The 26,485-nt window shown below is 42.2% G+C and overlaps 1 protein-coding gene across 1 annotated transcript in view; it reads left to right on the forward strand.

Annotated features, from left to right (window-relative positions):
- KCNH8 (potassium voltage-gated channel subfamily H member 8) overlaps positions 1-26,485 on the forward strand; it is a 465,900-nt gene that overhangs the window by 274,483 nt on the left and 164,932 nt on the right. Inside the window, exon 6 of the mRNA XM_018053223.1 lies at positions 23,209-23,366. Coding sequence (XP_017908712.1) covers positions 23,209-23,366 — 158 coding nt within the window. The remainder of the gene's footprint in view (positions 1-23,208; positions 23,367-26,485) is intronic.

Consider the following 26,485-nt stretch of genomic DNA (forward strand, 5'->3'; position numbering starts at 1 on the left):
TTTATAGACTTAGAGATATATAGAGAGATAAGAAAACAGTTAAGAAAATAGAGGAGAGAAAGAGGCTGATATTCCTTGGTTTACACAAAAAGCTAATAAAGTCTCAAGACAAGAACTTGCTGCATTCACGTAGGCCACAGGCGCCCGCTTGAATAGCGGAGTGTGCCCCACCTTGGGCTCCCTCTCACATGGGTCTTAGAAGCCCGGGCAGAAAAGTGAATGAAAAGAGCCTCTGTGTTCCAAGGGATCAGCCTGAAAAAGAGAGGGAGGGAGAGGGAGAAAGAGAGAGAAAGAGAATTGACATGAGGGAGGCCAAGCTTGTGCAAAAACCCCATAACTTTATTTTCAAAAGGTGCTTATATACCCGAAGTTTTACATAATGGAAGACGCAAGTCACGCAGGGGCAGCAGTCCTGACCTTTGTCGATACCAGGCTTTCTTTCTGCATACCTTTCTGTATACAAAAGGTCTCAGGTGAGTTACATTATCTTCTGGCCAGGAGGCCTGTTAACATGTTATGGCTTTTTTCCTTGATAAATGTTAATCGACCAGAAAACTCATTTTCCCTTGAAGTGTTTTTCTTTAATCTGCATCACCCTCAAAGTACTAAATAAAGGTACATCCTTACAGAACAAAGGTGCATGGGTTACAACGAAGAAAGTGCTTAACTCGAAGATCTAATGTTGCTACTTGTTTTTTCTCTATACCAACTATATTAATTAATGCACTCCTGGGGACACAACAAATAAAAGATATGAAAACTTGGCAGCAAGTATTGGCTCAACAACGAAAACCTTAACCAGTTCTGTTCTAATGATTTTCAACTCCTCAAAAGGCTCTACATTCCTAGAATGTTTTAAGCTTCCTGTGCCTCTGGCAGTTGGGAGGCTGTAAACAATCATATGCATAGTTGTAAAAGGTCTGGATAAACCTGTCAGGCTAGTTAGAAAGCTATCAGAGGGGTTTGAATTGAAACACTCCAATGATGTCCAGGAGACTTATTAACTAGAGCTCTAAGTTAATTTTCTTTAGAGAAAGGTGGTCGGGGACAGCCCCCCGCTAATGTCAGAAGAGTACAGGATCGCAAACAGTAAACAGACGGATTTGGGTTTCGGGGCAGATGCTCGGGCAGATCTAGGGGATCCCTTTGAGTCCTGATCCCGCCTTTGCCGGTCAGGTGCTTCCTCATGACCTTTGTCGGGGTGGGATCTCCCGTGCTGGCTCCCGGCACCGGACCACTCGCAGCCCCTCAGCTGTCTCACTCTCCACATCCTCTGTATTCTCACATCCTCCGTAATTTCTACTCTTGGAGGAAAAACGGCAGAAGATCCACGTGGCTCCTCTTTACCCAAGCGAATCGTCCTTATTCTTGGAGTGTCGTCCATGCTTGGCTCCTCTTTACCCAAGCGAATCACCCTTATTCTTGGAGTGTCGTCTACGGCCTCGTCTATGAACCCTTCAACTCTTCTTCCGCCTGTGATCCTGAGTCAGGGTTGGCTTTCCCTCCTGCTCTATTGTCCATTCTTCAACCTCGTATCATACTTAGGGTCTGTCTCTCTCCCCCATATCCATGTCGGAAATAGACTGTGAACTCCTGGAGGACATGGACTAGCCGGTATCTTTATTTCTCTAGTTCCTCCAACTATTACCTGACCCTTAGTACGCAGTGAAACTAGTTTACATACTTCCATAGTTCAGAAAACAAAGTGTGAAATGTAGCTGACTGAGTTGAGCAGCCTTATTTCCAAAGGCAGGCCTGTATGGCTTTCTTTGAATGGCTGCACAGGGGACTGTTTTTATTTTTACACAGTATGGACCGCTTTGGAGTTACTGATCCTTAGCAAGTTGGCACCATTAACAAAGAACACTTAAGCTTTGGTGCTGTGTCCAACTCCTTGAAAATACACCAAGAGCTTGTCAAGACCTTTCAAATGTTGCACTTGACTAAGCATGAGATGAGGCCAGTAATTCTAAAAGTTAGGTGTTGGGATTTTAGCTTCAGTATTAAAGTTTCTGAGGCTGAAGCTCCAATACTTTGGCCACCTGATAGGAAGAGCCAACTCATTGGAAAAGACCCTGATGCTGGGAAAGATCGAAGGCAAAAGGAGAAGAGGGCAGCAGAGGATGAGATGGTTGGATGGCATCACTGACTCAATGGTCATGAAGTTGAGCAAACTCCAGGAGAGAGTGGAGGACGGGGGAGCCTGGCGTGCTCCGTGGGGTCGCAAAGAGTCGGACATGACTGAGGAACCAAACATCAAGGACAGCAAGGCGTTAGGATGCCGTCTCTCTCCGAATGGCATCCTAGGAGGGAAATCTACGGACAAGCAGAGGCGCAAGGAGACGCGCTAACCCTGACTCAGCTGGACACACTGCCCACCAGAAAATGTAAGGTCGTTCCTGTCACCCAGCTAATAAGAACTGTCTAGAGGCAGGCCTGGTGAAACCTGCTGCCGTGATTTGGCTGATGGGAAGGGCACTGAAGGAGCTGGAGCCCTTCTCCCTGTGTTTGGGAAGCTCATACAGAAGCAGGGGACCTGTTGAAGTGTGAGAACCGACCAGACAGTAGAAGAGCGGTGGGAGCCGCGTGGTGTGGCTCCAGGACTGTGGGAGAGACATCTGTGGCGTGTTCTGAAATCAGAGAAACGGTTTGTATTAGCTATGGGTCACAAGGCTGTGATCAGAGAAGACAAGTCGGTAGGAAAGCGGGAGAGACCATGAAGAGCAAACGCCTGGAATGACGAGGAACTTGGCAAGAGGGCAACGCTGCACAAGCCCCGCTGCAGCCACCCGCTGGAGGCAAGCAAAGCCGGCTGCCCTGAACGTGTGCACTCGCACGGGGAGGGACAGAAGACTCAGGAAGTTATTTCTGTCACCTCTCCCTTAGCTGCCTAAGAGGATTTAGATAGGGGGCCTATTCCAGGAAAAAGAAATATCACCAGAGAGACAGACAGTACCGTGCGAACTAGGCAAGTGAGATCGGGAGGAAGCCGGCGAAACCTGCTTGTTACGCTTTCTCGGCACCCCGCCTTCTATTCCTACCTGGCCCAGGAAACCTGTTTACCAACATTTCCCCTTTTTTCATCTTCCTGTGAATTGCATCCCTTCTCTTTGAAGTCCCAGACCCCTGACCTCTTTTCTTTAGTCCACAATGAAACATATATCTTATTCTGCCTGTCTTTGGACTTTTCCATGTTTATTCAGATTCCCTGTATATACAAATGTAATTAAATTTTATTTTCTCCCACCAATCTCTTGTCTCATTTTAACTACTCAGCCGGTTAAAGAACCAAGGAGGTGAAAGAAAAATTTTAGCCTTCCTGCTGTCACCGATTCATAATTCTAAGTCTACATTTCCAAGCAAAACGAAATTTATTGACAGAGTGCAATGATTGAAGAAAACCTATCATGAATAGGGTGAAGACCATACTCGTAGAAGCAGAATTCGGCATAAAGACACTTGATTCCTGGTATCTGGTTTGTTCTATAAATTTATGTTGAATATTGGAAAGTGAGTATGACTTCAAATTGGCTACAGTAGGAAAGAAATAAAGTAAGGAAAGATTATGATCTGCTTGTGTTGAATTAGATATTGGCCTGGATAAAACAGATGGTCTCACAAAGACAATGAAAGATGTTAAATCAGGTTTTTAAAATGATTGGTACTTCGTTACTACACAAAATATTTGACTATTTAAAGCATATCTATTGGCATTAGCTCATTTAAAACTTAGATACACCCTTTAAGTAGATGGAAGTTGCAAAAGGCTACCGCTGTTTGTCTTGTCTCACAGTATTTTAAGGTTGACTCTATGTGAGTGCATGCTGGCATGCTAAGTCGCTTCAGCCGTTTCCAACTCTGTATGACTCTGTGGACCGTTGCCCATCAAGTTCCTCTTTCCCTGGGATTCTCCAGCAAGAACACTGGAGCAATCCCCGCGTCCTCCTCCAGGGGATCTTCCCGACCCAGGGATCGAACCCGAGTCTCCTGCATTGGTGGGTGGGTTCTTTACCGCTAGCACTGCCTGGGAAGATTTATATACCATAGTATAATAAAGAATGAAATTTTATAATAATATTTGTTCCAGTTTATAGATAAGGAAATGGAAGCTTAACAAGGTTAAGTCACTTTAAAGGATAAGACACATAAAGGGAGACGAGAAGGAAACATTTTGAACAGTAGGTTTAAGAAAAGCATTCTTATGTTTGTAAAAAGCCCTCAGAAGAGTTTTCCAGTCGCTTCTGGCCTCTTGTTTGTCAAATGGCGCTGGTTGGTCTGTTTCTGACTCTTTCTAGACTCTCTGGGTGTCTCCTGAGAGCTTGATCGTCTGAGCATGGTCGTGGTAGTAAAAGAAGTTTCCATGTTTATGGGGCACATTTATGCTAGAGAAGTATTTATTTTTTTATCTGAAGTTCAAAGTTAACTGGCTGTCCCACATTTAATTTGCTGAACTTGTTAAGTGGCCACAAGGGTGACCTCAATGAACCATATTAATGCCCTGGGCTTGGCAAGCCCCCCAGGAGGTTGAATGCTCAGGCACAGCTGCAGGAAGGGTTTGTGTGGAAATGATGCTGACTGGTTTTTGATTAGACATTGAGAAAGAAATACTGCTGCTTAGGAGTACTGCCATCCTTAGGAGAGGCTAGAGAGCTGGATGAGTCTTCACCTATAATTATAAAGTCACATTTTGATTTGATTGTTAAGAACAGCCACCGGGCCGCTGCTTCTTGAGGCTGGGAAATCTTAAATTGCTAAGTTAATGGAAGGAGAGAACTGTGGGCTTTGCTTTGTGCATTAGTCAGATTTAACAGGATATTATGGTGAGAGCTGCAACATTACTGCAGTGGCTTGTGAGCTGCAGAAATTTATTCTCTCTCACCTAATGTTCTGCTGAGTATATTGAAGACAGGGGTGGGACTAGTGGTTCTCTCACGTAGTCATTTATGGGCAAAGACTAACAGTGTCTCCACCATCTTTAGTAGATGGTGAAAGCTTGTTGTTGAATCACACAAAGACGCCAGGATTCTTGGCCCCCAGAAGAGAAGAATTCAATCTGGGGCCAGAGATGAGGCTTGATCAGAGCTTTTGTGTAATAAAGTTAGTATAAAGGAGATAGAGAAAGCTTCTGAAAAAGGCATCAGAAGGGGGCAGAAAGAGTACCCCACTGCTAGTCTTCAGCTGGATGTTATATAGTCACTGTTGCTGCTAAGTCACTTCAGTCGTGTCCGACTCTGTGCAACCCCATAGACGGCAGCCCACCAGGCTCCCCCATCCCTGGGATTCTCCAGGCAGGAACACTGGAGTGGGTTGCCATTGCCTTCTCCAATGCATGAAAGTGAAAAGCGAAAGTGACGTCGCTCAGTCATGTCTGACTCTTCGCGACCCCCTGGACTGCAGCCTCCAGGCTCCTCCGTCCATGGGATTCCCCAGGCGAGAGGACTGGAGTAGGGAGCCATTGCCTTGTTAACGAAAGAAAGGAGTGTCTTAAAACTCAGAATGGCACCAGGCCCCTCCCCCGTAAGATGCATTTTGGGATAATCTTGGCACCAAATGGTTCATCCTGGGCCATAAAATGATTAACTTGAATCTTGTAGAAGGGCAGATCACCATACAAATAGTTTCATTTACATAGATTAGGGGAACAATATCTGAGTATAACATACTGGTTTGTCAAGTAGGTTCTGAGCCAAGAGGCAGAACCAACTTGAAGACAGAGTTTGGGGTAAATGCATAGTACATTAGCTTAGCTTAAGACAAACATTTCCATAAGAAAAAGGCATTGGTTAACTTCAGGTGAAACCAGGTGTCATTATGGCAACACAGAATTTTTAAATTTGTATAGAGAAGGAAAACATATCGCTAGTGTGTTTCCTCCTGCCGCTTAAGAAAGATAAAAATGTCTGACACTTGCAGGCTATTTCCTCCTCTGGAGACCCCCGGCTTTCCTGCCTATTACCCTCTCAGTGGCTTCTAGGATCACTTCATTCCTTATTCCAGCCAGAAGAGCAGAAATGCAAGAGCGTGAACAACTTAGCATGCACAGTTTTATGGACAAAACGTAAAACCGACACACAACACTCCTGTTTGCAAAAGGTTAGCTCTGTGACCACAGTAGTTGCAAAGGAGGCTGGGAATGTAATCCTGCTGTTAATTATTCTATTAATTAATAGAATAGGTTCTATTACTATTACTGTGGAAAAGGGGGAATATGAATTTAGGTGAAACGATGAATCTACATTATATCCTCGAGTTGCTTTACAGGGCTTTTAGGTTGAGGGAAAGAGACAGAAAAAAAGCAAGGTAATATTTTAAATATTAGAGGGAATAACATACTTTGAGGGCGTGTCATGTTTCTTAGGGTATAATTCTGACCCTGTGAGTGATCTTTACTCACTGAGTTCAGATCCTAATATGAACATGATATACAAATTTTCTACTTGAAAAATTAATGAATATGCTATTTCTCCAGTCATTTATGAAAAACTTTGCTCTCACATTTTTAAATGCATTTCAAATCTTGTGTATTACAAGACAGCAGGCCAGTTCTTCCCAAGTGGTGAAGTCTGTTGATAAGCAAAGATAATACTTATTAGATAATAATTGCGCATTAAAAGTGCCACATGAAAGAAAAGTAGGAGGAGGGATTTTGAACTCTGATGGAGGGTGACGTTTGACCAGATCAACCCCTATCTTGCACTTCTTTATTAAGATAATACAAATGAATTTTTATCATCAAGAGATGTATTTTCACGACAGATTGAAAATCTGAACTTGCCAAAAGCATGAAAAGTCTGGTAACAATTGAAATATACAGGATGCTTAACCAATACCAATCCGGAGCCAAGTTAAAGGTCAGTTCTGTTTGAATCTCCCAATAGCAAAAATGCATGCCTGCTTCCATTTAAATTTATGTTCAGAAGAGCGTGATACTAATGGACATTCAAAGGCTAAATAAGCACAAAGCATTAGCGTGGGTGATGGAAATCGTCAAAACCACTCAAAACCTAGTAACAGGCTGTGGACTGCCAGATACTGCATCCGCACTACCCAGTTGACGGATGCCTCAAAAAACAATATTTTTTTTACAGTTTGTGGCAGTGTTCAGTCCTGAGTAACCTGAATTTTGTAGCACCTTCTTACTCGAGCCCCAGTAAAGACATGGTTTTGTTGATATTGCTAGAAAGATAGCAATAAACCTATCTCAGTATAATAAAAGAATAATTTGAGGACAAGACCTTTCCTGAGTATATGAAGAGATTATTTTAAAAAATAGAAGTGTTTTGTAAAACTGTATTTATTTTTGCACCAACAAACACTGCCCTATAAGTAGAAAACAAGTAGAAATAAGTAATTTAACTAGAAAATATTGTAAGTAGAGAAACCTAGAGTTCACGAGTCTTGAGAGTTGTTTCATTCTCTGTGGACTATCACTGAAGAAGCTTTACAGACTATCTTTCCATTATATAAACAGATATGGGAGCAAGTTCTTCCCTTCCCTCCAGAAACACCATATAATAAGTTTAAAGGATAGACTCTGTAAGAACACAAAAAAGGCTTCAGTGTGAAATGCAAACACACAAAATAACTGGGGAATTCGTTTGTCTTGAGGCTGCAGCTCTGACAGTGGCCCCTTTGACACTGTGTATTTCCGAATCGTAGTGAAGCCCCTGGGGAACATCCTCTGCCCTGACTCTTAAGCCGTGTGCATCAGACTGAGCTGCCGCTGGAAGCCCTCCTGCCGCACCCCGGCACTGCTCCCTCGAGCTGAGCGCCAGTGTGGTCATTCAGAGTTTTAGCTCTGCTCGCCTTGTGGTTTCCTGTCTTGGCTTTGGGGAGCCAGCTGCCGTGATGAATTCTTGGCCCCTAAAGGCCTGGTGATCTGATGCGAAGAACTGACTCGTTAGAAAAGACCCTGATGCTGGGAAAGATTGAAAGCAGGAGGAGAAGGGGACAACAAAGGATGAGATGGTTGGATGGCATCACTGACTCAATGGACATGGGTTTGGGTAAACTCTGGGAGTTACTGATGGACAGGGAGGCCTGGCATGCTGCAGTCCATGGGGTCACAGAGTTGGACATGACTGAGCAACTGAAATGAACTGAACTGAACTGAAAACCCTGGTGATAGTGACTTGATTTATTAGGTCAACAAATATTTATTCTATATTCATTGATAATAAATATCAGGTCACTAAGTATTGATCGGGTCAGTTTATTAAAGGCCAGGAGTTAGAGAGGCAAGAGCCAGTAGAAGGGAAACGTGCTTTGGTCAGAGCAGCTATGGACGACCGCAGTGGTCCAGTGGCTGAGTCCGCCTTGCAATGCAGGGGACATCCGTTCTGGCCCTGGTCCAGGAAGGCCCCGCTCGCCTGGAGCATCTCAGCCCAGGTGCCAGAGCTGCTGAGCCTGTGCCTGCAGCTGCCGAGGCTTGCATGCCACAGTGACTGTGCTCTGAGACAAGAGGCCTCTGCACTGCAGCTAAGCAGGCTCCCGGTCGCTGCAACTAGAGAGAGCCTTGCGCAGCAGCAAAGACCTGGTGCAACCAAAAATAGCCAAATAAATACAATTATTTTTAAAAAATAAAAAAGAATAGCAATCTGAGGAGAAGGTGGACTTCTGTCTTGAGACCAACTCTGAAGATTCTGCTCCGCCAAGACAGGTTTTTAAATGGAAAAGGGGGGAGGATCTCAGTGAATCGTGGAGGCAGGACGTTGGGCTCCGCATCCTTCTCCGTTGCGTGTGGAGCGGACGTCTCTCCCTTCACCTGTTGTCTTCCCCTCATGATATGCCTGCAGGATCGCTCAGGGGGCTGTTGCGGGTAGAGAGCTAACTATTCTGTAGCTACGTTCTTCACTCTTCTTTTTGTCTAGGAAAAGAATCGGCAGGCTAGGCAAGGCATGGTGAACACTCAGAAGGGCGCAAGTCAGGAGCTAGGTTAAGTTGCCTAGTGACCTCATTCCTATCATCACGTCCTTTTAAAGTTAGAGGGGAAGGGAAAAGGGCAAACGGGACAGGGAAAAGGCACGGCTTTCAACCGGGCTCCGCTCTCAAGTAGCCCCGAGGGAGCGTTAGTAAAACAGACACCATCCTGCTTGGCAACTTTCCCTCTGGTTTCAGTGACCTGGAATATGATACTCTGCTCCCCAGCTTTGACCTGGAATATAATACTCTGCTCCCCAGCTTTGGCAAACGCTTTACTCAAATGTTACTGAAATCAGATGGATGTGGCTTGAGAATATTGATCTTTTTGTGATTTTACTCTTCACAGTGACTAAAAATAGACTGAATTACGGAAACCACAAGTGGAAAAGCAATTCTAGCATAGCGCAAATGTAACTTCTACTGATGGCATTCCTAAAAATAATTATGAAATTATAATGTGCTTAAGTGAGGGTCTGTATTTCTCATCATCATTCATGGTTCCATTATTTCAAACACTTCAAATTTAGGATCTGAAATTCAAATATTTCAAATAAAAATCCATCTAGCTTTTTCAAATGTAAGTTCAGATTAGTTAGTGACTAATCAACTTGTGCTTTAAAAGTCAAATATATTACTCATATTTTGAATGCTATTGGGAGTCCTAAAATACAGCTTGGACATATCTATTTCTGACTCTGCTGATTCTAACAGATAGGCGGTTCACTGGAACAAAATATAGAGGCCAGAAACAGATTTATACATACATGATCTCCTGATTTATGACAAAAATGTCACTGAAATGCTTTGGAGAAATAATAACATTTTCTAAAACGGTGCTGGGCCAGTTGGTTATCCACTGGGAAAATGTAACTCTTGATCCCTGCATTCACACCATACGCAGAGTCAGTTGTGAATGGATCGCTGATGAAATACACAAGTTAAAAGCAAACGTCTAGAAGACATTGTAGAATCTCTTAATTGCCTTGGCATAGGCGTGAATACTTAAACAGACACAATGCGCAATCAGAATATATGCTAACAATTCCTACAAATCAGTGAAAAGAATGAAGCCTACTTCAATATACTAAAGTCCTGTACCAACATTTCATGAAGGAGAATGCCCAGATAATAAATTGTGCTCAATATCATTAGGAAAATGAAAATAATTTCATTACCCTAGGGTCCTTTAAATAAAAGACAAATCACCAAGGTCACAGGAAGACGTGAGCAACTTGAAATGTCATGCACTGTTTGTGGAAATGTTAGTACAGTCTCTTTGTTAAACTCTTTGCCAGCATAAATGAAACTACTTAATTACTTTATGACTCAGCAATTTGATTCATAGTATCAACAGACACGCCTATTCCTATACAAGGAAAAGTATAAATACTTTATGTGTACATAAATACATATATAACATACATACATATTTATTTATGCATTTATAAAAGTATTAACTATAATCGTCCCAATTAGAAGCAACCCAAATCAAATTTTCAGCACCAGCAAACCTAAGAAGCAAATTTCTGTATAGTTATACAATGAAAGTCTATTTAGCAAAGAAGTGAACGGGTACCATGGTACCAAATTGATGAAAATTATGTAAGCAATGTCTAGTGAAAGAATTCATACACAAGAGTACATACCACCTGATTCCTATTATACAGAGTTTCCAACTAATTAAGCAAAACTAACCTATGATGATTGGCGCAATAGTGACTTTGGGTGGTTAATGACTGGATGGATCATGAACGCTTCTGGGTTTCTGTCCTAGTTATATCTCTATCCACGATAATGACAAGGATGGTCAGCTTTAGGGAAATTCATAAAGTCATCCATTTAAGACCAGCGTACTTTACAGTATATATGTAATACTCAAAATTAGACACTTCTAAAATATGTTGAACAACTTTACATATGGCAACCTAGTCAAAATGCTTTTTACATCTCTAAAACTTACCTAAATTTCAAAAACTAGTTTTTGAATTTCGCCAGAAGACTCCCCTCGCCAGACTGGAAAGAGAGGGAGGGTTCTCATAAAAGCATTCTGAGGGTAGCACAGGCAGGCTCTAAGCATGAATCCCAGTCCATCCCGTTCTGGTCGAGTAACCTTGGGCGAGTTAATTCCGAGACTGTAATGTGTCACTGGACTTCCCAGGTGGTGCTGGTGGTCCAGAGCCCGCCTGCCAACACAGAAGACGGAAGACATGTGGGTCCATCCCTGGGTCAGGAAGACCCCCTGAGAAGGGCATGGCAACCCACTCCAGTATTCTTGCCTGCAGAATCCCAGCCAGGAGACAGTGAAGGACAGGGAAGCCCGGCGTGCTGCAGGTCACGGGGTCTGAGTCAGACACAACTCGACTGAACAACAATGAACAACCCATCATCACACACAGAATCCACTTCACAGCGACCATCTGAAGATTGAAATAGTCAGTGCATGCATAGCGCTTAAGCCTTATCACAGAGCAAAAATCCAACACATTACCTGTGACCTGTTGTTATTTTGCTATTATTTTATTATCATTTTAATATCACTGTATGGTGTGTGTCAGCTCTATAAAGTAACAATAAAAATGACAGTATGAATACGCCAGGCAACCTCAGATAAGCCACTCATGGTCCTTATTACCCAGATTTGAAGCTTATGGAGTGGCAGTCTCACTACAGGCAGCAGTAGCAGCCAACACAACTCACACCTGCCCAGTGGTCTACCTCTTGGGACCCTGGTTCCAAATTCTGACTGTGAGCCACTCTGCTCTCTATACAGCCTTTCAGGAAGGTCTGTCAGGACGGGCCAGGGTTTGCTGTGGTAACAGGCAGTGTCCAGCTCTCAGGGGGATGTGCACAGAGACCTGTGAGTCCGGCAGTCGCTCTGAATCCCAGGCTTATAGGCGCTCCAGAGTATCACGTAACCATCAGGGCATGGAGAAGAAAACGTGGGGAATTGCCTGCTGGCTCTCAAAGCTTTGCCTGGAAGTGTTTCAGGATATTCCTGCCCTCACAGTTTTAGCCATAGTGTGTCATAGAGACGTGCTTAATCCCTTCAGGTGGTGGGAACTGTAATCATTCCAGGAGGTGGAGAGCCAGGAAGATTTGGTGAATAGCACTAAAGACCATCATGAATTACTAAGGAAAAGGGTATTCTTTTCCTCAAATATGGAAATGAACATGAAAGTCCTAAGTAAAATGTAAAATGTTGCATACTTGCGGAAACTCTTACTATTGAATCCAACATTTTCTCTCTAATGAGATACATGTTGGATTTCACACTGGGGCAAACATTAATTGTATTAACACATGTTTTGTCATCTGTGTTAGTCTTCATTAACTCTAAGTTTTGTTACTTGGATGACCAATATTTACTTCTTATGAAATTAGTATATTTTAACTATTTTTTTAATTTAATGACTGGATATTATAGACGTTATAGTCCTTATGTTTTCTATTGGAGTTAAATTTGGAAATTTTGCCAGTTGAAAGCTATAACTATAAACAGGATAAATATGCCAAAAGACTTTCTATAATTAAGTAGTTTATATGTGAATCATGGTTTTTCAGCAGGTTTATGTTTAAATCATTAAGCTATTTTTACCAAAAATGATCTGGTAATTCCAAAGTTTGATATCTCTAATTTAGAGTTACATGGCATATGAAAAAGTAAATAACTTACAGGGAGCCAAAATCGGTAGTTTTTACAGACTTAACGTGCATGTCATGTGGAAGTGTTTTGAGATGGTAACCTTATACAGTAAAATGAAAGCGATGCACAGATTCAGTATACTAAGATAATCAGTTACAGGTGATAAGTGGCAGCTTTCACAGAGGTCTGCAGAGAACGTGTGCTGCGTCCTTTGACCTGCCAGCATACTCACAGATGGGGCTTCCTCGTGGACTGACGTCACATAATAACAACAGGAGTCCAAGGTCCTCCTCGCAGGCAGGCCTCTCTGGGATGCCTGTTCCGCCTTCAAGTGCCACGAACGCTGCGTGGGGCAAAGAATGCAAGTCTTCAGTCTCAACACTTTCCTAGTACTTAAGGGTGTTGCCAGACTGAACGGCATAGCTATGCTCTGGATCGTCTAACGAAGAACGTTGTTGCTGCTGTTGTTGTTTAGACTCTAAGTCATGTCCAACTCTTCCCGACCCCCTGGACTGTAGCCAGCCAGGATCCTCTGTCCATGGGCTTTCCCAGGCATGAATCCTGGAGTGGTTTACCATTTCTTTCTCAAGGGGGTCTTTCTGACTCAGGGATCAAACCTGCCTCTCTTGCATTGGCAGGCAGATTCTTTACCACTGAGCCACTCCAGAAGCCCCCCAGTAAAGAACAGAAACAACCAATTGGGAGCAATCTATTCAAAAGCCCCAACATTTGGGGTTTTAAGTGGGCAAAATGCACCAGCCAATAGTAATGTAAGAGGTTTTTTGTTTTCTAAAGATTCCCCAACCATTTACTAAGGCTGTATTACTAAAAGAAAAAATTCTAAATGCATTACCACCCAATAGACAAGATCTTTTAAATGTGAAGGCATGAAGTGTGGATGAGACTGTGAAGTAATGAGAACTCTGCAAACACTGCGTTGGGAGTGTCTGCTGCTGTCTTCCCACGGGACAGGCTACATCTGGGGATTAACTTCCGTCTTTCCGGGTTGGGAAGGGAGCAGGAATGCTGCTGAAAGAGTATGTCTTACTTTTAAGCAAATAGGAGGAGGGTAGGGAGCTTTTTGGCTTCTGCTTCTTCTCAATTGCCTTCAGCTCAAAATAATTCTTATGCGAAAGCGGCATATTTGAGGATGGCATATTCTGCTGCGCTTTCAAGACCTCACTTCAAAAATGACAGTAGTCAGCTTACATGAGTCTTTGTTTTTCTTTTCTTCATTGTGTTAAAGACTTTGAAATTTCTTTTTGAAACAAAAAACAGTAGTGCAGCTTACTGCGTAAAATGAATAAAACTTCAGTCTGGAAAGAGGAAAGAGAAAGAAAGAAAGAAAGGGAGGCAACAGCCCAGCTGGGTCTCCATGAGACTTTGCTGTGAAAACCAAAAACGAGAGGAAAAATATAGGACTGGGAAGAGGAAATTGTATCAAGAAGAGACAATTGATAAAGAAACCAAACCTGAAAAAGAGACATGAATCCCATTGTTCATTGCAGCACTGTTTACAATTGCTAGAACATGGGAGCAACCTAGATGTCCGTCGACAGATGAGTGGATAAGGAGGTTGTGGTGCACATACGCAATGGAGTATTACTCAGCCACAGGAAGGAATGCGTTTGAGTCAGTCCTAATGAGGTGGATGAACCTAGAGCCTATTATACAGAGTGAAGTAAGTCAGAAAGAGAAAGATAAATAGTGCATTCTAACACATATAATATGGAATCTAGAAAAATGGTACTAAAGAATTTATTCACAGGGCAGCAATGGAGAAACAGACATGGAGAACAGACTTATGGACACGGGGAGAGGGTAAGAGAGGGTGAGATGTATGCAGAGAGTAACATGGACACTCACATTACCACATGTAAAACAGATACCCAACAGGAATTTGCTGTAGGGCTCCGGAAACTCAAACAGGGGCTCTGTATCAGCCCAGAGGGCTGGGGTGGGGCGCGAGATGGGAGGGGGGTTCAAGAGGGAGGGGATATGTGTATATCTGTGGCTGATTCATGTTGAGGTTTGACAGGAAACAACAAAATTCTATAAAGCAGCTATCCTTCAATTTAAAAAATTAATAAATTTTTAAAAAAGAGAGACAATTGAAAGAAAAGGAGCTGCCTGGGGCACAGAAAGAACTTGATGACGGGTATTGAATATTTGTAAGAAGGGCTTGGAGAGGACAGCATATTCTGTGCCTCGTGAAGGATGCATCAAGCTAAGACAGCGCTCTCAGAAGGCAGAGGGCTAGACATTGCTGGAAGCGAGAGTTCCTGGTTGATTGCATCTTTATGAAGCATGTTGTGGATAGGGTTATTCCATTCAGAGATTAGGTTAGAAGGCCTTCCCTTCTGGGTGAGTCCATCTGATACGGATGTTGAGGGCCAAAAGCGATGTAAATGTCCACCACGGCCCCAGGACAAACGGAAGCCAGTGACAGCATCAACACCCCCGGCCTGCCTGGCTGCCCTCTTTCAGCCCTACCTTTCCTTCTGCAGGTAACTGCTCTTAAATGTTGCTTCTCACTGTGCCTGCTGCCCTTTCTTTCCCCAGCACTTCTCATTAAGACAAGCAAGAGGGACGAAGGCTAACAAGATGAGCAAGGATCCAGTCATATGAGAATCTCATCCACTAATCCTGGTGATCAGTTAAAACAGTAATTTCTAGAATTACAAGTCCCTATGGTTTTACCAGTAGTCATGTATGGATGTGAGAGTTGGGCTGTGAAGAAAGCTCAGTGCTGAAGAATTGATGCTTTTGAACTGTGGTGTTGGAGAAGACTCTTGAGAGTCCCTTGGACTGCAAGGAGATCCAACCAGTCCATTCTGAAGAAGATCAACCCTGGGATTTCTTTGGAAGGAATGATGCTGAAGCTGAAACTCCAGTACTTTGGCCACCTCATGCGAAGAGTTGACTCACTGGAAAACACTCTGATGCTGGGAGGGATTTGGGGGCAGGAGGAGAAGGGGACGACAGAGGATGAGACGGCTGGATGGCATCATGGACTCGATGGACGTGAGTCTGAGTGAACTCCGGGAGATGGTGATGGACAGGGAGGCCTGGCATGCTGCGATTCATGGGGTCGCAAAGAGTCGGACACGACTGAGCGACTGAACTGAACTGAGCTGAGCAAGCCTCTTCATTAATCCGTTTGCAGTTATTCATTTTTCCCACACCTTCTAGCCCAAATTTGCTGTGACATCCTACCATGTTCAAAGGAGTGTCTCACAAGCAATGAAAAAAAAACAGGGTATCTTTAGAGTATTGGTCGGCAGCTGGTTCAGTTAAATCTCTCCCCACCCACACTGTACTACACTGATTAACTTGTGAAGAAATGGCTAAATGAAGATAGTAATTATTTGTATTTGGTACGTATGCCCTCATGAACACCATTATATTTTAATTCACTTTTTAACGAGTAAGCCGATATTGTTTTTTAATGATTTCCCATCTTGCATGCATGCTAATAAAGAAAAGAAATCTACTAATTTATGCCATATCAACTTTAACCTTTTTGAGGGTACTTTCTAATTACATAGTTCTGGAGGAAATCAAACTGGAAAAGCTAGATTTAATCTCTTGCCTTTTAGTTCTCATACACAATCATTTAGTGAGAGAGAGAAATGAAACACTCGTTTTTGGAGTTTAACAATATGAGGACAGTTATCTCTCCATTATTTCTCTTTATTTTCAATCAGGCTTATGTAAAACCTGAATACAGCAAGGTAAACTGGTTATCCTGCAAAATAATTCAGGGCCATCCAAATCCTCAGAGAATTCAATTATGTTCTGTCTCATTTTGATGGCGTGGATTATGATTCATTCTTTTTGAAATTCTGTAAATCACATGTATGTACGGTAATTCCCTGTTAACTTATTTACTTCACATGATACAAGCAGGTGGGTCCCAAGAGATTATACACATACACATACAAGAGGCATTAACACTTCTAGGTGCTAGATCTGTATGAGTCAATTTGTTTCAATTTTGGGAATAATTTTCTTGATTCAAATTGTGCATATTATGTGTATCTATGCACAGTTGTGCATGTTGTTAATAAATGAAATTAGCAAGAAAAATTAAAGATCTGGATATTACAGAATTTTCACATATTTTCCAACATACAGTTGAAAGTTTTCATCAAAAATTATATTGCAATATAATGAAAAACCTTATACATAGGCTTTCTTAGATGTCTCAGAATGAAAGCCTTACAGCCATTTAGGTAGGTTGTGGATTGTCTGGAGGAGACCACGTTTTTAGCGCAGCATGTGAATGAGTCGCTGATTTAATTCACTGAAGATGTGAAACTTTCTGGGAGGTGAGACACTTCAGGGGGAAGCACGGTTGGTCAGTCTCCGCTTTGCACCCACAGTTCTTGGTCCTTGCACGAGGGGCACCGGTTCTGGAAGGCTTTTTTCTCCCTCATCATTACTTAACCTTATTCTGTGTTTCCCTCTTACTCCCCATCTGGCTCTTCCATTTAAGGGAATATTTACATTGCCACCACATCCTTATCAGTAGGGAGAATACAGAGTGTTTTCTCCATTCTCCCTGGACAGGTGCTTAATCCTTGCATTTCTAGAATCAAAGACAGTTCATTCCCCTGCATTCAATTCTGTGACCTGGTTTAATATCCTTTTACCTGGGTGCTTCCAATGCTGAATTGAATCTAAGGGCTACAATCGGAAACACATTTCCTTGCACTGAACTATTGTTATTGCCTCTAAAATTTATTTGAAAGTGGTGGTGGTGTTCAGTTGCTCAGATGTGTCTGACTCTTTGTGACCCCATGGACTGCAGCGTACCAGGCTTCACTGTCCTTCACCATCTTCGGGAGCTTGCTCAAACTCATGTCCATTGAGTCAGTGATGCCATCCAACCATCTCATCCTCTGCCATCCCCTTCTCCTCCCGCCTTCTCTTTCCCAGCATCAGGGTCTCTTCCAATGAGTTGGCTCTTTACATCAGGTGGCCAAGTATTGGAGCTTCAGCCTCAGCATTTGAAAGTGTAGTAAATCTTTAAGATAATGGAATTGCCTGTCAAATGATGTCCTGCTTCTGTCTTGCTTACTACCCTCATGACCTTAAACAATTTTCTTGAGTTTCCAAGTCATTGGTAAAATGTCAGTGATAGTACACCAGAGAGAGTTGGCATGGGAACCACACAGACTAATACACATGAAAATATGTCTTGCAAATCACAGTACAACAGAACTATGTCTGTTCTTAACGTGCATGACAAAAGTAGGTTTAAAAAATAATCAGCTAGCTAGAAATAATTCTGTAATAGCCTAAATGGGAAAATAATTTAAAAAGAATAGATACTGTATATATATAATTGACCCACTTTTCTATATACCTGAAACTAACACAACATTGTAAATCAACTATACTCCAATATAAAATAAATTTTTTAAAATAAAAATAATATGTTGTGAATCAACTATACTTCAATAAAATTTTTAAAGAGTTTAAAAATAAAGAATAAATAAAAATAATACTCATCACTCACTCAAGAAACCTGCAATCTTTGTATAATACCATTGTCCTAGAAAGAATGTAATATATATCTAGGTTTTTCCCTGAAAATAAACCTAATAGTATTCAAGTACTTCAAATATATATTTGCATCCTTTTCCTACTAACGCTCTTTGTGTATAAAAGTCTTATCATGATTTCTTTTTAAGTTTAAAATAATAGTATCTTCTTTTCATCTAGTTAAATTGGACTGAGTAGCAGATTATTTTTAAGAAGATTTCTAAATGGATATTCTGTAACGACTCATCCAAGAAAACACGTTTTCTTTTCAGAAGTCTGCACTCCTATTTTATTCTTGAGTCAACCACATAATTAACCATAGAGCTTTAAAAAATGTTTGCTGTATCAATCAACCAAAGGGATCAGTCATTTCTTCATTCCTCCATTTAGGGGAGTGCCCCACGTATGTGGATGGTGGCAGTGGGCTTTCTATAAAATTTGTGATAGAATCCGGTGTTCGGTTAGTAAATACACACGACATTTTTTCCTTCAGTTTGATAATGAACTTATTGACTCAGCTTAGCCTGTGTTTTGGAAACCGAAGCTCACTGAAGGGCTTGGTAAACAACTCTTTGGGTTTCTCCCTCATAAGACGGCAATCTAAATGCCTAGCCTGAGCTTTCTTTTAAAAACCATGAAGCTGAAATCTCTGCTTTATTTCAACAGCTGATGGTCTAAGCTGTTAAATTGCTCTGCTAACACACAAATCCGGAGTTTAGAAAGTTAGACAGGAAGAATGAAACGTTCACGTGCGGCTCTGACAGCTCCCAGCCCCGCCCTGGACTCCTGGCCCCGCCCAGAACTCCCAGCCCCGCCCTGAACTCCCGGCCCCGCCCAGAACTCCCAGCCCCGCCCTGAACTCCCGGCCCCGCCCTGGACTCCCGGCCCCGCCCAGAACTCCCGGCCCCGCCCAGAACTCCCGGCCCCGCCCTGGACTCCCGGCCCCGCCCAGAACTCCCAGCCCCGCCCTGAACTCCCGGCCCCGCCCTGGACTCCCGCCCGCCCAGAACTCCCGCCCCGCCCTGAACTCCCGGCCCGCCCAGAACTCCCAGCCCCGCCCAGAACTCCCAGCCCATCCTGGTGGCTGTGTCTTGGGGCGTGTCGGTGCTTCGCGTGAAGACATTTTCACTCTGGTGAAAACCACCTTGGGACTGTGCTCAACCTTCGTGAGAGGCTCAGCAACTAGCTTCAGCCGTTCATTCTCTAACGTAATTCTCAGTGTTAACAGGGGGAGTATTTTTTTAATAGTTTTATTCCTTGACAAAAGTATAACTTCATTATACGTTAGATCATTCACAATAGTCTAGAACATTAATGCTTTCTTTTTGAGTCACCTAGAACCTCCTTCCAGAGCTGAGATATGACTGGTCTCTGTTAAGACATCAAAACCCAAAGCACACAATTAGAACTCAAGAGACTTGAACTGGGACTTGCTCTTTCCCTAACTAGCCGTGTGGCTTAATTTTTGCTTTAGTTTCCTTGTCTGTGTGATCCTGGAGAGATCACTTGACTTCTTTTCTGCCTCAGGTTTCTCATCTGTGAAAGGGGTTAACAGAAGTGCTTACCTGTTAGCATTGTAATAAGAAGTCAATCTTCTTCATCGCAAGAAGATGCAATGGTTCTGGAGGTCCTGGAGCACCACTGGGCTCATATTAAGAACCTGTGTGTTATCTTATAATAATGCAATACTGATCTGCTTTGTCATAATTCCTGTATTACCTCGTCTCACAGGCTACGATGAAAACCAGATGACTCAGTAAATTTTGTACTAGTTTGTATTGCTACGTAGTCAATTACCACAAACGTATCATCTGAAAACGATGCCCATTCTTTGTCTCATGGCTCCTACAGGTCAGAGGTCCAGCTCTAGCTTAGCTGAAGTCTCTGCTCAGGGCCTCACCAGGTTGAAATCGAGGTGTCATCTTTTGCTCTTTCCTGGATCTCAGGATTCTCTTCCAGTCCCATGTGGCTGTTGAATGCATGTCATTTCTTTATGGTTGTGGAACAATATCTACCGTTCCTTGGTAGATATCTAGGAGGGGTCTCTCCCAGCCATTAGACGCTGCCCACCATTCCCAGCCATGCAGTCCATCCCAGAATGTGACAGTTGCTTTCTTCCAGGCCAGGAAGAGCGTGCCTCCCTGCTTTCCAATTCCTTAACACCAGAGGAAGAAAACTCTGCTTTAAAGGGCTCGCCTCATTAGGGTAGGCCACACAGATCACCTCCCTTCCATGTAACGTAATGTGATCATGCCTTGATATCTCGTCATGCTCACAACGTACACCCTGACTCAGGGAAGAGATAGGAGGTGGTGGTAGCTGAGGGGAGAGGAGATAGGGGAGGGAAACAGATCTGCCTTCAAATGTGACAAGAAGTGAAAAGTAAAAGCGATATACAGATCTGAAATGCACGTTATTGTAATCTCATTATTGTTATCATTACAATCATGATGGCAACAAGTTTTTAACCTCATTCAACACTATTCCACTTATTTTCAATGGCTTAAATTAGCTATAAAGAGCACTCTAATTCATTTTGAAATTATGTAGTTCGTAACTCCTTAAATTCTTATTCCTTTTAGGGTGTTTGCGTCCCACATTCTGCCCTTTGAGCTTTGTCCCTAAATCATGATGCTCCCTGTGAAGAAATGCACCTCTGTTGGAGCCACCAGTTCATAAAGAGCTCAACCCTCATCACGTTTACAGGGACACACCAATCCTGAAATTCCCCGTAGGTTAATTGTACTTAACTAGCAACCTAAACGTCCATCGACAAATGAATGGGTAAAGAAGATGTGTTGCATAGGTGCAGTGGAATCCCACTCAGTCATAAAAAGGAATGGAATAACGCCCTTTGCAGCAACAAGGATGGACCGAGAGAGTGTCACACTGAGCGAACTAAGTCAGACAGAGAACAGAAATCATATGTTATCACTTAAATGTGAACCTAAAATCTGATACAAGTGAGCTTACTTACAAAACACTCAGGCTCACAGACTTGACAAAACAAAGATATGGTTACCAGAGGGGAAAGTGGTGGGGGATGAGGCAGGAGTTGGGGACTGAATATACACACTACCGTATGTGAGACGGGCTTCTTAGGCGGCGCCAGTGGTAGATAGCCACCTGCCATGCAGGAGACGTAAGGGACGTGGGTTCGATCCCTGGGTTGGGAAGATCTCCTGCAGGAGGCCATGGCAACCCACTCCAGTACTCTTGCCTGGAGAATCCCATGGACAGAGGAGCCTGATGGGCTACAGTCCATAGGGTCACAGGGAGCTGGACGTGACTGGAGCAGCCTAGCACGCGTGACGTATATAAAGCAGATGGCCAGTGAGCCTATCCTCTATGTCCCCATCTCCACTGCTGCTCTGCTGACAGGCTCATCAGCACCATCTTTCCAGATTCCATACATGCATTAACATACACTATTTGTTTTTCTCTGACTTACTTCACTCGTATAATACGCTCTAGGTTCATCCACCTTCTTAAAACTGATGTACTTGTGGACACACTGCAGGGAGGGAGGAAAGGATGAATTGAAAGTGGAACGTGGGGGCACATACATCACCATATGTAAAATAGATAGCCAGGGGCATCGCCATACGTAAAATAGATAGCCGGGGGCATCGCCATACGTAAAATAGATAGCCAGGGCAAGTTTGCCGGACGACACAGGGAGCTCAGCAGTGCTCTGAGACAGCCAGAACGGGCGGGAGGGGAGGGCATGGGTGGGAACGAGGCTCCGAGCGGGGGGGGGACGCACGCGTGCCTGTGGCTGATTCATGCTGACCCATGGCAGAAACTAACACACTATTGTAAAGCAATTATCTTCCATTTAAAAATAAGTAAATTTAAATTTAAAAAAAATAGATAATTAACAAGGACTTAACTGGATAGCACAGAAAACTACTCATTTTTTTGTAATAACCTGTATGGGGAAATAATCTGAAAAAGAATGCAAATGTATATATGTATAACTGATTCAGTTTGCTATACACCTGAAATTAACACATTTTAAATTAACTATACTCCAATGTAAAGTAAAAATTAAACTGAGAAATGAAGCAAATTAAGCAAAAAATGAACCTTCCCAGTGCTTTAGTGATATTTAATCCAGGAGTTATGCGAGAGACCCAGAGAAGTTTACTCACAGGCAGCCTGACTGAGCTCTAGACGACTCACAGGGCTGTGGACTTGTCCTTTGACCAGCACTCACAAGGATATCATAGATTATAAAACATTTGATAAGTAGTAGAATACAAGTGTAAAATATATACAAATATAAAATAAACATAAAAATTCAATATATTAAAAGGGTGATACAAGCAAAGATTGATAAACGATTGCATCTTCCCTTTAAATGAAATAGGGAATTTAACCCGGAAATCCAAACAAGAAATTTCTGGTATTTTGTGAATACAAACACCTTCAGGGAAGGGACGAATTTCATACCCATACAGAGATTACTAAAGCTCTTGTATGCACAAGAGTGTACTATTGGGAAAATAAATTAGGAAGAATACAGACTGCAGAGTACACCTGTGTCCAGCACTGCCTCTGCCGCTGTTGCCAAGGTGATCACGGAGGAGCTACTTTTCCCACTGAGCCGTGGTCTCTGCCTCTTTAATACCGTCTGCTATGAGCTGTCTACTGTGATAATACTGCCTACTGGAAGGTGCTCTAGGGAGGAGGGGAAAGAGCCTGCACCAAGGTCTTAGGACAATGTCAATACGCACGGAGATTCATTTAGTATGCGTTGCCTGTTGTTCTTCTTATTTATTTATTTTGAATTTTAACATGTGGCCCAAAGTCTAGAATGCATGAAGTGCTCAAAAAATACTTTCTTCACCCTTCTCCAATACTTGTTTTTTGAGTTGAACTGGATCTGTCAAAAACAGTGTTTCGGATGCTGCCAACCTGAAATAAGCTAAGAGGCAGCTGCTCCTCTCACCTAACACGATTGCCTTCCTCCCTTCCTCCTTCCCGCCCGCCTGGCTGTCTTCCTCCCGTCTTCTCTTCTTTCCTGCCTTTCCTTCTCGTCCCTCTCTTTCTCCTAACGTCTCTTTCTCTCCTCTTTTGTTCTCACTCAGATATTGTTTTGAATTTTCGAACGACCTATGTCAGCAAGTCTGGCCAAGTCATCTTTGAAGCGAGATCAATCTGCATTCACTACGTCACCACGTGGTTCATCATCGATCTAATCGCTGCCCTGCCCTTTGACCTCCTGTATGCTTTCAACGTCACAGTGGTGAGTCCTTGTAAAAATGCTGGATTGAGCAAAGCTCTAAATAATAAGACGCCCAGCAGAAATCAAGCATCCTCTTGAATTTTTATTGATATCTGTTAACTTCTCTTTATTCATCTAAAGCATTTATTTTTATGATTTCTTACAGGGAAGAAAGGATGCCCACTTGTAATCATAGCTATTTTTACTATTTAATAATTGACACTCTTAAAAGCATTAAGTGCTCCCTTCTAAATAGACTTTCAAGAAGGTATAATAGCATTTTTGGACCAGTCATGCAATTTGCTGCTAGAATAACCAAATTTAGCAGGCAAAAATTTACCAAGCATTTGTTCAAATTAAACATTGACAAGCCTTCCCAAAAGAAATTATATTCTCTATCAAGAATTAAAAACATAGTTTTCAATATTAAACAAAGTGATCAATATTTCAAGTACGATCATTACTTACTTCATAATGAAGACTGAACTGTACTCCTATTTAGTACAAATCTGTGCACTTGTTAACTGCTTGCATAATAGTATTTTTCTTTTCTTTTTCTTTCCATATATATATGTATATATATATATTTTTTTTTAAGTTGGGAAGTTGAGAGTGTCAACATCGCTAAAAGGTTTATAACTCAACTGAAAAGAAAGCTCTGGGGGAAATCTAGTATATAATATCAATCAGTGTTAAACTGAATTGCTATCTGAACTTTTTAAAGTGCTTTTCAAGACTGAATTTGACTAGATAAGTATACTGTAATGAAAGTATAATGACTTAAAACAAGGCTTCTGCAAGACTGCCAAAAAATATCCCAAAGAAATATATAATGCATAAAATATAAGAAAAATTTTCCAAATTATCCTGGAGAATTGTTAAATAAGTGGTGTCTCATAGACTTTGCTGTAAATCAACTTGCTACTCTGCTTCTACTAATAATAATTTTTATATTCCATTTTTCTTTGGGCACTGAACAAATAGCATATACTTAAAAATTTATATTATATAATATAAAGTATTGAATATATATAGTATAAAATACATAAGATGCTTAGATATGATTAAAAGTTTTCACTGCCTAAAATTAACATGGGTAAAGAATTTTTTGAGATGTCTAATTTTCATAATTTGATGGATTTCAAATGCTTGCACATTTTTGCTGTGCTTTTGCTATCTCTTTTCATTTTCACTGGTGAAATAAAGCGCATGAATTCTTTATAAAGGTGAAGTTATAAATCAAATCTATGTCAGAAAGTAAGAAAAAAAAGGAAGGAAGGAATCTCTCTTATCAGTGATATTTTTTCTGCTTTTCATAGGGGTGAGCATGTAATCATTTAACAAACTGGCTTATAAGTTTGTTATTCCTCCCAATAGATTAGTCAATATCAAATATTCTATTTGAATAGAAAAGCTTGTTTAGAATAGTGTATTTATTTCCCAGGAGAGCATAAGTTACGAGGAAAAGTCTGTAAGCTATACTTTTGTTACACTGCACAGACTTAACAAAAACAAAAGCAGGAGCAAACAAATGCATAAACAAAAGCGCTGATTTTCCACCTAAAATGGGGCCAGCTAGTGAATCTCCATGGGTGACGTTCAAAACCGTATGACAGATTTTAGTGTGGGCTGTGTCCACAGTTGCTGACGGCAAGTGTTTTATGCACAGCTTACATGTTTTTTATTAAAACTCACTAGGTATAAGTCCCTGTGAGAGGCATGGCAGATAAAATTATGGATGAGTCATAGAAAGTACGATGGGGTGAAGAAGGCAGATGTATGAATTCAAGTTTTGTCGCTTACCATCTAAGTGACTTCCTGGGGGAGTTAGTGTCAAAATAGGCCCCAACCATAAAAATTCCTCCAGGGTTTCTGAGCAGCCTAAAAAGAGGCAATCTTTCTGTAAAATACCTTGCCGAGAGTCTCATACCTAGAAAGACCTCAGCACATGTTAACTGGCTTTTTGCTTTCTCTTTTTTTTAATTCCCTAGTTGATAGTCAGGCGATGGCTATGGCCACTCGGTAATGGGAAACTGCTAATTCATAGGAGTTTTTAATGAAGGCGTTCCCTCATCATCTTGTAGCTATCTACAAGGTGCTTGTAATTCTCAACAGTGACAAATTTACAGCAGCGTCCCAAGAATGAGAAGACTCCTTTCTCTTTTTCAGATTATATATTTCCATCTAAATCAAATATGCCTCTTTCTTGCCCCATTCATCAAGAGCCCAAATTCATGTTTTACAGCAGGAAGTTGTTGACTCCAATAGGAATACATATCTTTCTTAAACTGCCAGCAAAACCCCTGGGGCTGCCTCTTCCGGGACTCCCAGGCTCATATCTCTTTTCACGTCATTTTGCAAATGGCTGTTGTTCTTGTGGAAGGGCAGCCCCACATTTTCCCTCAAACAACCCTTTTCAGAGAAAACAGGGAGCTTGCCTGCATCCACACTCTGTGTTCAAGACGGTGTGTTCGTCTGCTCAGGCAGCTGTAGCAAAACATCATGAACTGCCCAGCTTCAACAACAGGAATTTATTTCTTGCAGCCCTGAGAGCTGGGAGGTCTCAGATCAAGGTGCTCGCCAGTTTGGTTCTTGGTGCGAGCTCCTTCAGGCTTGCCGATGGCTGCCTTCTTTCTATATCCTCACGAGGCCCCCAGACAGGAAGCAGGGGGAAGGATGGAGGGGCTGGTCCCTTCCTACAGAGACGTTAATCCCATCTTGAGGACCCCACCTTCATGACCTCGTGTAAGCCTAACGAACCTCATGTAAACCTCCCAAAGACCCCATCTCTAAATACTGTCACAGAGGGTTAGGCTTTCAAGATATGACATTTTCAGGGACACAATTCAGTCCACAGTAGATGGTTATCCCCCATCTGAGACTTCTGCTCCAGGTTTCACTTTACGTACAAAACTGTCCTCTATCTATCAGATTCACCTACCTATAAAATCACTTCATGCCTAGTAATTCCTGTAAGCCACAAAGCAGAGACTGCATCTGGCTTATAATCGGCTGGAGAAGAGATAGATGAGAACTTGGTGGAACAAGAAGAAAGTAAACTCAACCTAGAAACTGCCAAAATGGAATAAAAGGCCACAGCTACCTGGCAAGTTCCTCAATTACATGACCTTAGGATTTTT

Source organism: Capra hircus, chromosome 1 (genome assembly GCF_001704415.2).
Source record: "Capra hircus breed San Clemente chromosome 1, ASM170441v1, whole genome shotgun sequence".
Lineage (NCBI taxonomy): Eukaryota > Metazoa > Chordata > Mammalia > Artiodactyla > Bovidae > Capra > Capra hircus.